Source organism: Acomys russatus, chromosome 5 (assembly GCF_903995435.1).
Source record: "Acomys russatus chromosome 5, mAcoRus1.1, whole genome shotgun sequence".
NCBI lineage: Eukaryota > Metazoa > Chordata > Mammalia > Rodentia > Muridae > Acomys > Acomys russatus.
The window spans coordinates 75,359,853-75,375,388 of record NC_067141.1 but is presented as its reverse complement, the minus strand read 5'-3'; the positions used below and the strand labels follow the sequence as shown (position 1 = coordinate 75,375,388).

Below are 15,536 nucleotides of genomic sequence, written 5' to 3'. Positions count from 1 at the left end.
TAATGACAAAAATTAAGGGCACAGAAAACTCTCTGGGAAACAACAATTATATACACCATTCCAAGGCCCAGGTGATAAGAATCAGTGAAAAGTCAGGTAGGTTAAATGGCTTTGTTTGCATTTCAGAAACAATCATTCCTAGGGATCTTGGAGTTCTCTGGATTGGTAAGTTACTACATGAAGGCACTAAAGGCGGAAGCACACAAGGGACAGACCACGCAGCAGGCAGGGGGCAGACACCGTCCAGATCTGCCACTTCCAGGTGCAGGGTCTGGATTGCTAGGTGACTGCCTTCATCCTCCATTGGAAGGCCGCTGTGAGGTCACCTTTGCTCCACGCACACAAAGCACTTGGGAAGGCACCAGCGGGTGACACGAACTCTAACTGTGTCTTGATGGCCTGAGTGGCCACAGAAGTGCCCCTCCTTCAGGAGCTTCTCCACTGTGCACTTGTAGGAGCGCCTCGGTCAAGGCTGGCTGCTTGCTAGCCACATGTGAGCCAAAAGAGGACACCCGGCTTCCTGACCTCCAGATGGGCCACCAACATGCCAAACCAGCTTCCTTCCTAGCCGCACACACCTACCTAGACTATGACACTACTCTGAAGGGGTTACAATTCAAGGATTCTTGTACCAGTTGTAAGACTGTGGTGTGGTCTCTAGCTATGTCTGGATTCTCTATGAAAAAGGTTTATTGGTTAAAGTTTCAGAAGGTTTTTAAATAATTTAATACAATAGAGAGGTGCTTCTCTATGAACAACACTGTTTATGAGACATTAATATACTCCACCATAAAGTGTTCTTTTTTTCTTGAGCCCAGATTCTGTTGGGACTACTAACATGTTAAATGGTGGAGAAATATTTTGCTTTAGCAGCTGGAGTTGTGAAGAAAATGTGGAGCACGTGTCTATGGCCATAAATTACTGTCATTATTAGTAAGTAAACCGATAAGTAGCAGTCCATAACTTACTCCGTGCTAATGCCATGTGAGCATTCCACTGGATCCTGGCAAGCCCAGGAGGCAGTCCAGTAGCCTGCTTCATAGGGTCGGCTCAGCTACGGAGCTCTCACTCCTGCCACTACACAGGGGTAGTTACCCCTGCCCTTATCTTCTCACACTTTAAGGGGAGCCGGGGAGCCGAAATGCTCCAGGATGGTCCGATCTTGGTAACAGAGGCGGCTCTAGAAAAGCTATTACATTGGGGCTTACAATTCAGATGATCTTAATAGCTTTAAAAATAATTAGATTTCTCCCTAAAGTATTGATCATTGAAAAATATAGAGTTAAAATGAAACGCCAAGTGTTTTGCTCATTTAGAAGCATCAGCGATACAGTCCCCTCTGCAAGTATTTTTATGTCATTGCACACTACAAAATTTAGCTTCCCTTCCCCCACCCCCTGAGGATTGCACCCAGGGCCTCTGCACGTAACAGAGAAACATCCTCCAACTGTGTTACAGTTCTAGTCTTTGGTGCCTGGTCTTAACCATCATGCCATGGGCAACAGCTATGCTGAAGTCCTCTCAACTGACAAAGAACTAACAGTCAGCTCTGTGTATGTGGGAAAATCAGAGTTATGCATTTTCATTATGTTTCCCAATTTCCAACATTGCAAAAATAGGCCAAACATAACCTCTTGGTGTGAGTCCAAAAGTAGACTGGCCATAGAACAGGTGAAAGGTCCTAGGGAGACAGAAGGCAGCTGCAGACCCACAAGTGTTTGAACTACACTTCCCAGCGTCTCCTTATCTCAGAGATCTATGTCCCTCACGAATCGTGGAACCAGTGTACACTGTTCAGCTGAGTTTTCTAAGTCCCTGATACCCTACTACCAGTGATACCCCAATCTAGATAGCAGCACAGAAAGGCAGGGTAAGAATGGGCAGTCAGACTGTGTGTTCTGAAGATCTACTTAGTCACTGAAGACTAAATTAAACTTCTACCTAAACAATAGGAAAACCAAGGGACCTAATAAGTATTTTGGTATTTGTAAGGTACATAAAATTACATAATAGATACTTGAGTTTTTAGAGTGAAAAATAAATTACCATTATTTCACACTAGTTAAACTGTATGAACTATTTTATAGAGTGAAATGGTTTATGTCCACCTGAAAATGAGGACTACAGCAAATCAAGTAAGGCTCAGCTGCCCTGTGTGCCCTGCCCACAGACACCAGGCGCAGCCTGGAGCCATAGAGCTTTTCTCTGGCTGCCTCAGGAAGCAGCGGTTTCTGTGGTAACCATGTGCCCTTTCCTTTCACATGTTCATTTCTCTTGAAAAATAGCTTCTGCAAGTTACTAATTAAAATCATGATCTATACATTCTTACTTCAGAATTTGTTTTTTTTAGCTAACTCAGTAACAAAACAATCAAACACTACTTATCAAAACTACTTCAAAGATCAATCAAGAAATAGGTGTGGAGGAAGGGAGACATGCTACACTAGACGGCCTACACACTTAGTGAATTTACAGGGGGGTGGGGTTCAGCCAATGCTTCTGAAATCTTGTAATATGAGTAAATAAAAAATGTTGAGTCTGTTTTAGACTCAGAAACAAGATGGGCTTTTAACTGTTATAATGATAACCCATGATAATTAAAACAATGAAAACCAAACCTCTCCAATATCTCTTTCAGTGTTAAAGAAAACAAACACCAAGACAATGTCATACTATGTGATTCAGTAAACCACTGTGTGAGTTAGCCCTAATATTTTAAATGGAAGTATATTAGGACAATTATACCTGTCAATTGCATTAAAATATTTTACATTGAAAACAGCAATGTGAGAATTTACATGTGATTCTTCAAAATCACCAGAATTACTGATCATAATTTAAGTTCTAAATATGGGAACCAAAACAATAACACAAGTCCCAGACCCAACAAACCTGTATTTAACTTTTAAAATAGAAATATAAATTTCCAGAGCAACATAACACTCATTTACATCAAGTTCAACCATTACAATAAACTGTCACACACAGCAACACAGCCCAAGCTCCGCTCCCAAGAGGCAGCACGTGCCTGGGGATCTAGGCATTGCCTACTATGAATGTGTTTATCAGAAAATAGCTAAGAGTGGGTCTGTATGCCCCTAGAAATTCTATATTTATTTTTATAAAGTTATAAAGTATTAATAACAGAAAGTTAAAACAAATAATTTATAATAAAAATAGATTAAAACTCTCTTTTAAAAATATCTCACGTGATAAAAACCACAGAGGAGCTGAGAAGCCGCCCCCGCGCCTCGCTCAGCTGCCGCTGCCTGAACACCTTCGCCCTGGCTTTGGGCAGACCTCGGGCGCCGCCGGCTCAGGCTGATCTAACGTTGCCCTGAAGCTTACACACGAAACGGGCTGACTGCCACTGAGAAAAGGAGAAGAAGTTGTTTAAGATACTTGGCCTTAAAATCAGTATTGACTGGAAAGGGTAGTGCGCTCAACACAGCAGGGCCTGCAGCACCAACGCTCACAGCACTGTGGTTCACACGATGCTTGATGACTTGGTTAGTGCAGAGCTAAAATGAAGGAACTGGTTTAGAATCATAATGTTAATAAGGAGCACAACTTTATTTTGGTATCAGTTATTACAACTGAGCAATGGGTTTCTATAATGCTTTTGTCCCTAAGTGACAGATGGCAGGATGGACAGGGGCTGTGGTGAGGGGCTGCTGGCTGGCTTTCTAGAATATATGTGCGAGCTCTACAGGAGCTGCACAGCCTGGCTGGGTGCTGGTTATCTGCAAAGGCTGCCTGAACAGAATCCCCTTCATCATGCAGGCACTGCTGTCTGCACTACAGTAATACAGAAACACAGCGACAGATATCACAGCTTCAAGTGACAAGCACTCGGTAGGAATCTGTAGGGAAATTGTTGGTTGACTGGAAATACTCTCTATGTTTCCAGACGGGACCTGTTCTTGAAGAAGCCACTCATTGCCTAGAAAATAAGAGAAAGTATTAGTAAGACTATGAAAAATACACGAGGCTGGGGCATAGCTCTAGGCAAAGCACTTGCCACACAAGTGTGAGAGCCAGAGTTCAGATTCCTAGAACCCACGGAAATGCTGCGTATGTGTGTGTGTGTGTGTGTGTGTGTGTGTGTCATCACCTGTAATCCCAGGACATAGGAGGTGGGGACAGGGCATCCCCACAATGTGCTGTCCAGTCAAACTAGTCACAACAGCGAGCCTGAGGCTAGTGAGAGACCCCATCTCGATATTTAAGGGAGAGAGAGACTGAAGAAGACACATGGCACAAGCACGTGCATGTATACCAGATGCTCACACATGTGGACACACTCGCATGCATACTATGCACACATATATTTGAATAAAATCCAAGTAGGGAACTAGAAAACTCTAAGAAAAGATGCTCTCAGTCAGCAAGTATTTACTGCGAGCCCGTGAGTGCCAGGCATTTTGCTCTGACATCATGAGCGACGTGAGATCATCCCAGACTGACGGCCCCTGCACGTCATAGTGCAACTCCCTCCTCTAAACAAAGCACACACGGCTCCTGCTGATCTGAAGCTGAGCACTGCAACCCCGGCTCCTTAGAGCCACCTCACCCAGCTCAGAGTGAGGCCGACTGTCAATAAATAAGCACAGGGCCTGTGAGACACCGACCACGCTTCGCCAAAGGGTAACAGTCTCAACACAACGAGATGGATGAGCTCTGGAGGGCACAATGTACACACGACTGCCATGATGTCTAAGTCCAGACAAGATGGACAAGGGGCGATTTTCATATTCAAATCTAGAAATAACGCCAACTATTTGTTTGTATACTTTTCACAGAGATCACAATTATGACTTAGAAGGACCATGTTCTTGAAAACATCACAAGTGCTGATCACTCTAACTATTTCTACAGAACCAGGTCCAAAAAAGAAGTGTTCTTTGTCTCCAAGTGTAGACATGGGCTCTGTAATACTTTCAGAATCTCTGTATTACTAGGATTCTTGCCTAAAAATGTACTCGTCCTAGAGTCCTAGAGAGTAAAGCAGAGGCAATGTTTTAGAGAAACAGTGACACATCTAAGTATCTGACTACTTCACTTTAAGGTCATCTTCACTTTTCAGGACAATCAGTCAGCATTCAATAGTTTGCATGTTTAAGAATGCAGAGTTACAAAGGTTAATTGTCAGTATCTTATTTTAAAAACAAAAATCCTGGCCTTTACATGGAGAGAAATTAAGTATGTGATCCCCAATTAAAGGGTTGCTTTCATATGGACAGACACAAGCAGAAGAGCTGAAGTCTTTCTAGGACCCCAGGAGGCCAGAGAGGAGTTGTGGGATAGCCTGGGGAGCACAGGTTCAGGGACTCTCCTTGGTCTGGACATCACACTGACAGCGCAGATCAGCCGCTTCTGTGTGGAGAATGTAAAAGGTAAGTAGGCACGCGGCCAGGGTTAGGGTAACATTGAAAAATATGTGTGTGAAAGGGTATGAGAGAAGGAACTAAGGAAACGGAAGACTGAGTGAGAACGTGTGAAAGAGCGTGGGACACTGGGACAGAGGAGCTCCCCTGAGCCAAGAAGTCCTGCGCTCAGGGTTCTGGACTGCAGTGCTGCTCTTTAGACTTGCTGTCCAGGGGACGACAATGCCGGGCAGCACTAAGCAGCAGCGCCCGACTCCTCACTGTCAACTGTGCGAGGAGGAGTCATGTCCACAGGGCCCAGAGGGAAGCTACAGAAAAAGGCTTAAATAAAGAAGTGCTACCTTATTTCTCCTCTTCAGACCTTTTTTACTTAATTAATTTTGGGTTTTCTGGCAGGCTCCCACTCTGCAGCCCAGATGGTCAGAATTCACTGTGCAGCTCGCTAGCCTGGAACCTGTGGCTCTCTACTGCAGTCTCCAGTGCTGGGATTACAGGGGAGGTTTCAACTTTAAGTGGTTCTGTTAGGGACACAATGACGACGGTAGAATGAGGTGGCCACGCAGGCAAGTCTACTCCACAGAGGCTGCACTGCTCAGAGCTGCCAGGGTCTCACGCGCCTCAGGCTTCAAGGGAAGGGAAGAGGGCGAGGAAAGGCCAAGAGACAACTCCCTGAGTGGGTTCTAGCTCCAGTCACACGTCTTCACAGCATTCTCTCTAATCTTGCCCAAACATGCAGTAAAATACATAACAGATAGAAAACAGACTAACAGCGGTGATTTACCAACTGTCTATGGCACACACTCCTACCTTCAGCTGTCAGGAACCAGCAGCTGGGCACACCTTCCGTCAGCTTTGTCCCTGAGGGAAGGGCTAGCTTAAGCTGGAGCTGCAGAGTCTGGCCAGGGTGCACAGTCACAGGGGGCAGGCTAATGTTTGGGGCAGACTTCGGCACTTTGGGCACAGTCTTCTGCTTTTCTCCAGAGAAGGGGCCGTCTACCACCGCACTGCTAGAGCTGAAGATCGGCAGCTAGAAGAGCAGACGATGTGCATTAAAGCAGAAGACCTTTTAGGAGAGGGGGAGGGGGAGAGGGGGAGGGAGGGAAAGGAGAGGGGGAGGGAGAGGGAGGGACAGAGGGAGGGACAGAGGGAGGGAAAGAGGGAGAGAAGAAAGGGAGAGGGAGGGACAGAGGGGGAGGGAGGGAAAGACCCCTGAGCCTTAGATTTGGGAAGAAACATGAAGTTCTCCATCAGTGAAATCTGCTGCCATTTAGTCTAAAGACTGTTTCCAGGGTAGAGAGAAAACAGTTGCCTCAGTAGTCAGACCACCTAAGGACACAGAGTTAGACTGATTGTCTGAAGGACTATAAATGGCAGGAAATTAAAGTAAAGCTTTACAAATTTAAGGACACTGGGTATAATACATAGTCATAACTCCAAGAAAAATCTATGCAAGAGATGACACTTTTGATGATATTTGGTGGTTATTTTAAAATAATTACCTAGCAAACACTACTTAGAAAAAAAAAAAAAAAAAAAAAAAAAAAAAAAAAAAAGCCACCCTCCACAACCAGGCAGCTAGGATACATTAAAAGGCAGTGGGCAACAGACTTTCTACTGATTTGAACTTGGTCAGGTTTTCTCAGACCATTTCCTTTTCAGAGTTTGTGGATCTGGAACTTCTGAAGATGATTTGGTAGTGGATTCACCACAGGAAACAGACAGTAGGCAGTGATCTAAGGATCACAATAAAACAACCAGTCCACACGGCATACAAATAAAGTGTGTGTCATGACTTCTACACATTTAAAAGCAGATTGACCTCTATTTTTAGTAAAGGTTCATCCAATTTTCTCTGAATTCCAGCATTTTCCTTAAATGCTCAGAACAGATGGAACTTATATTTTAAGACTAACAGAAGCTCCTCAAAGCAAGCCTGCTGGTCTAGTTATCCCAGAACACAGCAGGGGCACCCACTTCCTCAGACCCAAACGCATACCACCAGAGAGGCAGCCAATCAAACATGCCTCAAGGCTCAGTGTCACTCTGAAAACCCACATCCTTTGAGCTGTTTTAAGAGAACTCACCACGGAAACTGTTCTTGTTTCTAAATCCATCACTTTGATCTGGTGATTGTTAGTGTCTGCTACGTATAACAGCCGACCACTCTCAGCGATGCACAAGCCTCCGGGCTCATTAAAGGCTGACTCTGCGAAACTGGAACTGACGTCCTTTGCATCTCCAGTCCCTGCTAAGGTTGTACAGTCTTTTGTTTTTGGATCCACAACTTTAACCTAAACAAACAAACAAACAAACATTTCCCCTGAGGCCATCACTATTCACAGCAGTGCCAGGGGAGCCAGGGGTCCCACCTGCCATTAGTAGTCTCAGTAAATCAATCTCAAAACAGTAGATATTTTTATATTTTCCCAAAAATCCCAATATTCAAATTACATCACCAAAGGAGAGAACATTTTTATCCTAAGAGTATAACTTTTATAAAATCTTAATTATACCATGGGCTTTTGTTTTGTTTTGTTTTTTTGGTTTTTGTTTCCAGAATTTTTTTTTCTGAAATTAAAGGTTTTCCTGCATTACAGAGCACACTTCCACAGTTAACCTGCTTTCCTGAGAGCACTGTCTGAGGACAGCTACTGGTGAGGTCACAAGCTTAGTGGGCTGCTCATCACACTGCAGAGAACTCATCGGGCTGGAGAGATGGCTCAGAGGTTTAGAGCACTGACTGTTCCTCCAGAAGTCCTAAGTTCAATTCCCAGCAACCACATGGTGGCTCACAACCATGTATAATGTGATTTGATGCTTTCTTCTGGCCTGCAGGTGTACATGCAGGCAGAGTACTGTATACATAATAAATAAATATTTAAAAAAAATAAAAAAGAACAACACAATCAGCTAGAGGAAGTGGAAGTGGCGCTGAAGGTGGATGGGCCTTTTGCTCGTGCTCACTGACACTAACAGCTCACTGACACTAACAGCTCACTAACAGCCAAGAGCTCATTAACAGCTCAAAGGTCTTCTGCTAGTGTCCCAGCAAGCTCTAACTCTTAACCTGACACAATCTGGAGTCGACAGAAAAGGGAGTCTCAGGCGAGGAGCTGCCCAGATCAGATTGCCAGTGGGCCTGCCTGTGAGGGACTGTCTTGTTAATTAATGTGGGGAGGCTCACCCTACTGTGGGTGGCACCAATCCCTGGGCTGGGTCCTGGGTGACAAAAGAAAGCTAGCTAAGCCTGGGGCTCTGAGTGAGCCAGCAAGCAAGCCAGGCCTAAGTGTCAGCTGTGACTTTCCTCAGTGAAGGACTTACCTGGGAGGGCGAGCCAAACAGACCCTTCACCTCCTATGTTGCTTCTGGCCAGTTTTGTCACAACCACAGAATGAAACCTGACCAACCGGCTCACACTCTCTCCCTAACATGGCTCTTTATTTCCTGAGTCATTACCGAGCAGCTCTGATAGGTCACAGTTCATACATTTAGGTCAGTTCAGGTATAAATTTCTGGCAAGCAAGGCCCCAGTGAGCTGCGCACACTGAGCACACTGAGCCGTGGTCGCTCTGTTCTTTGAAGTGGTGCTGGGCGGAGGCCCGTGGTGAAGAGCAGGAGTGTCTTCAGAGGGGCTCACCTTGTGATTGTAGGAGTCCGCCACATACAGCACGCTCCTCTTCTCATCCCATGCGACCCCCAGTGGATGCTGCAGCTTTGCACCGAGGCCTACTCCATCAACATCACCAAAAGCAAATAGATTCTTTTATTTTATTTTTTTGAAGAGAAAGAAACAGCAGTTATTAAGATTTTTCAGTGTTTTGTCAGGAGATAATTAGGTCACAGGGTTGCTAAAGCAGAAGCTAACGCTCTGACTTCACGGTAGAGCTGGGCATGTGAACACACTGGAGTCAGGCAGACAGTCTGTGCCCTGGCACTTGCTACCTTGCTGTTCCACTCACAGCAGTCCCACATCTGGTCAGGACAGGACACGTCTGCAAGTCTAGTGCTCGTTTTAATCCCGTTACCAACCCAGCACACTCTCTTCTGGCCAAAAGCAGACACTATTTCTCCCTTCCTCTGGAGCCTAAGCTCTGTGGGCAGGGCCAGCATTTCTTCCTAAAGGCTTCCTCTGTGTTTCCTTCTAGTCACACGTTCTTTGACCTGCTTGCACCTTGTCACAGACGGCCAAGAGAGAACCTCCTAAACTTCACCTGTGGCTCCCACCCCAGGGAACTGCTCCCTGCGCACAGTGGCGTCTTTACCATGGGATCTGAACCTCCTAAACTTCACCTGTGGCTCCCACCCCAGGGAGCTGCTCCCTGCGCACAGTGGCGTCTTTACCATGGAGTCTGAACCTCCTAAACTTCACCTGTGGCCCCCACCCCAGGGAACTGCTCCCTGCGCACAGTGGCGTCTTTACCATGGAGTCTGAACCTCCTAAACTTCACCTGTGGCTCCCACCCCAGGAGCTGCTCCCTGCGCACACACAGTGGCGTCTTTACCATGGGGTCTCGTTCTCCTCCCACAAGGTGCTTCACAGCTCCATCTCTGAGCGAGACGGTTCTCACTGTGCTGCTCTCACTGTCCGCCACAAAGAGGCAGCTCCAGGGCTCTGCGGAGGCGAGAGAGAGACCGGAAGGTTGGGCGAAACCCGCCTTGTGGGGATACGCGTTGTTTCGATTCTCCTCATTTCCACTTCCAGCAAAGCGAAGACAGGTCCCTTTTTTCAGCTCGCTGAAAGACAAGTTCATAGGTGGGTACACACGTTACTAAAGGAAGGTAAATGACCAAACAGATGGTGACAGCACTGCTTAACAGGCGCACAGGGCCACTGCCTGCCATTGGGCCAGCAGTCCAGTCATTCATTCTCCAGGTGAAGCTCCTCACACGGCCCCTCACGTCTCTTGAGCACACTGACTACAGAGGACAGTCTCATACCAGATAAGAAATCCCTGAGTTACAACAACAACCATCAGGTATTAGGAGATAATAACAAAATGATTTCATTTTCATTTTAACTTCTTAGTTTTGTACAAAATCAGGAATTTATCTAGTTTTTGATCATTTAAAGCTTTAATTTGCTTTAAAAATATCCATGTCCTCTGTAAAGCAGAGACTAGATTTAAGGAAGCCATGTCTCTGAGCATGACCATTTAAGAAAATGACATAATAACTATAGTGCATTAAATAATCAATTATACAAACCCCATCTCTTCTATACACTGGGAAGTGTATAGAAGTGCAGCACAGGACATGGTGGCACACAGCTGTCTCAAGGCCAGGGCAGCTACAGATGCAGCAGATTGTGTCTCAAAATGCTGCAAAGGACCACTGCTGATTGCCTTTGTAATGCAGAGAAAGTTTACACCTTGATTTCTAAATTTATGCTAAAAGGATAATAAAAGGGGACACGGTACTGAGACACGGTACAGCGGATGCTGACTTCAAGTGCAAAGTGAGAGACGACGTGTACACCATCTCCAAAATAGCACCTCACACAGAAGTGCAACGCCACCAGCCCTTAGACTGGTCCCTTCCCAAAGCTAAAGCGGGCTGGAAGTAGGGCACAGAAGGCAAGGACACAGAATGAATGGCCATTTATTCACAGAACCCACTCAGATGTGATGGCCAGAGAAATATGTGCAAAACTTACACTGCAAGTGAAGAAGTTAACGCCATTAGAAAGGAATCCTGTGGTAACAGAGCGGGAGATCCGTGACACTAAAGCACCAGGGGTCACCACTGCCTACAATCTGTATCAGATACTATCTTTGTAGCAATGCACCCACAAAATTAAGATGCAGATCAACGTAACTTGAGCAACCATTTTCCTATTACCAATAGTGACAGCCTTTCTTACAATAGGCTTAGGCAGCCCTGACAACACAGTCTGGCTTCTGCTGTAACTATGCCTTAAGTATGACTGGCAGTCTCCTGCTCACGTCACTGCTGTCCCGAGCCTGCACGGCAGCTGCAGCCTCCAGGAGCGTGTCTTGCTCCACTATGAGAGCTCCTTCAAGAACACATGCAATCAAGCCATGTCCTAGCTTAAGATTTTCTCTTGGAGGTGGGGGAAGGAGGAGGGAAGGGTTTATTTGGGTCACACTTCCACATCACTGCTCATCACTGAAAGAAGTCAGGACAGGAAGTCAAGCCGGGCAGGAACTTGGAGGCAGGAGCTGGAGCAGAGGCCATGGAGGGTGCTGCTCACTGGCTTGCTTCCCATGGCTTGCTCAGCCTGCTTTCTTTCTTTCTTTTTTAAAAAATTTATTTATTTACTTTACATCCCTCCCTCCTCTCCTCCCGGTTCCTCCCTCCCACCCTCTTACACCCCCACCTGCCTTGTCCTCAGAAAAGGAGAGCCTCCCCCAACAACCCATCCCAGCACATCAAGCTGTATCAGGACTGAGCTCCTTCTCAACCACTGAGACCAGGCAAGGCAGCCTGGCTAGGGCGAAGTGATCGAAAGCAGGCAACAGAGTCTATGTCATAAACAGCATCTGTTCAACCTAGTAGGGGACTCATGTGAAGATCAAACTGTCCATTGGTTACATATGTGTAGGGGCCTAGGTCAGTCCATGCGTGCCCTTTGGTTGGTGCTTCTGTCTCTGTGAGCCCCATGGGTCTAGGCTAGTTGACTCTGTTGGTCTTGCAGTGTCCCTGTCCCCTCCGGGTCCTCCTGTCCTTCCCTCCTTTCTATAACAGCTTTTAGAATGTCCAAATCTCTTAAAAGGACTCAAGGTGCAGCATGACCTGATTACTGACAACACTAGCATCAGGGCTGCTTGAAAGACCTCTGCCACACGAGTCCTCCACGGCACTTCCAACCCCTTCCATGGAAAGCTCAGCTAAAGACACCGCACAGCCTCTGCTGACACCCGATTCCTCTACTTCCCACTGTTTGCTGATCTGATTCTTCTGAGGGTAGGCGTGTCTTCATTTTATCTCTAACACAGAGAGCATTCCATTTCATCCCTATTGTCTAACACTGTGCCTAGTAAAAGAATATTTAACAAATGTTTTAGAGCAGCGGTTCTCAACTTTCCGAACACTGTGACTCTTTAATATATCTCCTCATGTTGTGATGACTCCCAACCCTACAATTATTTTCGTTGTTATTTCATAACTGTAATGTTACTACTGTTATGAGTCATAATGTAAAAATCTGTATTTTCCAATGGTCTTAAAAATGACCCCCGTGAAAGGATCATTTAGCCCCAAAGAAGTCACAACCCACAGGCTGAGAACCACTGTTTTAGACACACGGTTATCATAAAAGACTTCATAACTGTGTCCCACGCCCACCCTGGACATCTGAGATCTTGAACTTGCTGGACAGCTGTCCCTTACTACTGATAACTGTGGTAGTACTAGGCCAGGCAGGGGTGGCACACACCTGCAACCCCAGGACTCAGGAGGTAGAGGCAAGCAGAGCTCTAAGTTTGAGTCTAGTCTGGAGACACAGTGAGTTCCAGAACAGCCAAGGCTACATAGAGAAACCCTGCACAAAAAGTGAAACGCAAACAAAACAGAAAATAACGGTGAAGGCTAGCACGTACTTTCTGTGTTACATAACAATTTTCTGGTCTATGACTCTGTCCTGGTCAGTTTTTTTGTCAACTTTACATAAACTGGAGTCATCTGAGAAGAGGAAGTGTCAACTAATAAAATGCCTCCATGAGATCGACCTGTGGACAAACATGTGGTCATTTTCTTTAGTGATGATTGACATAAGGGCCCCGCCCACTGTGGGCGGTATCACCCTGGACATACAAGGAAGCAAATGTGGCCAGTTAGTCAGAAGCACTGACGGCCTCTACTGAGCCCCTTCCTCAGGCTCCTCGAGGATGGACAATAAGCTGTAAGATGAAATAACCCCCTCCCCACCCGAGGCTGCTGTCGGTCACTGTGCTTATCACAGCGCAGAAGGCTCAGGACAGACCTGCATCTGTCTGCTACTCTGCAAGCTTTTACTGAGCTCGTATATCCCAAGCATAGTACGAGGAAGAGGACACAAGACATAAATGGCCGAGGCGCCCTTCTTTAAGAGGTAGTTTAGTAGGAAGAAATAGAAAGACAAGCTCTGCCTGAGGCGAGGGAGAAGGCAGGCGTCAGGAGACCCTGTGAAGAGGCACTCTATGGCCTCATGTGCCAGTGCTGGGCTAGACTCCTAACACAGCTGCAGGACACTGCCCGCTAAGGCTGAAGTCTGACTTCTCCAGATAGCTTGGCCTATGAGGCTGGACTCCCTGTTCTTAGTGGGGTTCTCACTCCACCTGATCTGGTAACCCCAGATTTTGTAAGGAATGTCATAGCTCTCAGGGAAGATTACAAGCCCACCCTATCCTGATAAGGAACTTGATAAGCAAACACAGACAATTCCTGAAAGTACCCCTCCCTATGCTGAGTAGATCCTAGCCCCAGCAAATGGCCTTTAACTGTACCTAGAAGTCACCCCCTCACACATAGGATAATTAAGCACGGCTTCCTCCTTCTTGTCCTGGGAGCCCCCTCCCCTCCATGACCACTGTATGTAGAATAAACAGCCTGGCACCCTTAGCCCTAGCCAATCAGACACATTCATCCTCAAAACTCCTCCTCCCCACCGCCCAAGGTCTATAAATAAAGGCTGGCTAGCTTGTGGGGTGCTTGAGCTCTCTTTCTTGCCACTCCTCCACCAAGAGCACCTGAGACCCCCTTTATTCAAGGGGAGGGGGTAACCACTGCTGGACACCTGGAAGCCAGGCAGCAGTGGTGGAACTGCCTTTGCAGCTGCTGGGGCCTGCTCCACCACCGCTGCAGGCTCGGTGCTGACCTCTGGCCTATGCCTCAGGGCACCTGCCTGCCGGTGGGTTTCAGACATCTGCCTGCTTCTGCTGCTGTGCTTGACACAGTGGCTCAAACAAGGAGCTGTAACACTTGGTATCATCACAGGCTTTGTGGAGTCTCCATTGCCTTTTGAGACCTGCAGTCTCATTCTAAAAAGAGCTAAGCCATGACTCACTTTCCACTCTCCTCAAGAGGCCTAGTGCCCAAGCTATGTGCCTTAGCTGCCCCTGAGTGGGACCTTTAATCTCAAGGTCCATCCATTCTAGCCTGAAAGCAAGCGGTGCCTGGACTGACCCTTCAGACATGGACAGCCACCTGTGGGATGCTGAACAACACACAGCAATCCCCTGAGGTCACACAAACACGGATAGTGATGGGAAATGGCAGTGAGGGAAAGGGGCTTGCTCTCCTATGCTCACACAGAAAGAAGCAGCTGGGACTGCTAGCCGCTGTGCCATGCAGCACTCAAGCACCTGAAGGAGTGGCCGCAGACACTGTACTGTGCTCTTGTAAAGGACTGAAGCCCCATCTGGCATCTGAGTCCTGTCTGGGCTTAACCAGAGCTGTGGAACACAAATCCAAGTGAGGAGGAACGTCTTCTGGGTGGCAGCTCTGAGAGCCAGCCAGTGAGCTAGCACCCCCTCCTCCCTATCTCTGGCAGAAGGGCTGGCCCAGCACTCCCCAGTGAGTCTACAGGAGTGAGCAAGAAGAAACCAGTTCCATGCTTTTGCAGGGCTGCGAACATGGTGATTTATGAAAGGGAACTCTGGGGACTTGGAGGAGCACAGTCCTCCCAGGGCACCACCACGTACCTTTTCTTTGGCAGTGTGCCAGACTCCAGGAGGAGCGCCCATATCTGATGAGTTCCTGCCATGGCTATCCACAGGATGTCATTTCTTTGGACCTCTGAACCTTTATGAAAATAAATAGCATGTATTATATGCATGTCTGAAGTCCATGGATGACACTACTTTTTATAAATCGACTATTTTGAAGATGATTCCTAGCAGATTTGTTCCAACAGACGTAGCTCCTCACCTGCAACAGTTTCACGAGAACCCAAAATTGTCGATTTTTAAAAAAATTAAATGCAGTGCTGTTCAGGGTGATAATTCGGTACATGTTTACAATGTGTAATGACAAAATTGAAGCAATTAACATTTCCTTAAACCAAATCCACACATTCTTCATAGCAATATGTCAATCTGTATCTCTGGAAATAATGTTTTAAATAGTGATTTAAAAAAATTATGTGGCACAAAAAATGGGCTGACATTCTCTAAGAAAACTCTGGTGATTTCCATCAAAGAAATGATGCTT

The 15,536-nt window shown here is 46.5% G+C and overlaps 1 protein-coding gene across 1 annotated transcript in view; it reads right to left on the bottom strand.

Annotated features, from left to right (window-relative positions):
• Nucleotides 1–3,467: 3,467 nt before the first annotated feature.
• The window catches only part of Nhlrc2 (NHL repeat containing 2), a 46,329-nt gene continuing 34,260 nt past the window's right edge, over nt 3,468–15,536 (bottom strand). The window contains exons 6-11 of the mRNA XM_051146842.1: nt 15,029–15,128; nt 9,890–10,121; nt 9,025–9,147; nt 7,472–7,678; nt 6,195–6,414; nt 3,468–3,943 (exon numbers count right to left, since the gene is read on the bottom strand). Of these exons, the coding sequence (XP_051002799.1) occupies nt 3,687–3,943; nt 6,195–6,414; nt 7,472–7,678; nt 9,025–9,147; nt 9,890–10,121; nt 15,029–15,128 (1,139 nt within the window). The 3' untranslated portion in view covers nt 3,468–3,686. The remainder of the gene's footprint in view (nt 3,944–6,194; nt 6,415–7,471; nt 7,679–9,024; nt 9,148–9,889; nt 10,122–15,028; nt 15,129–15,536) is intronic.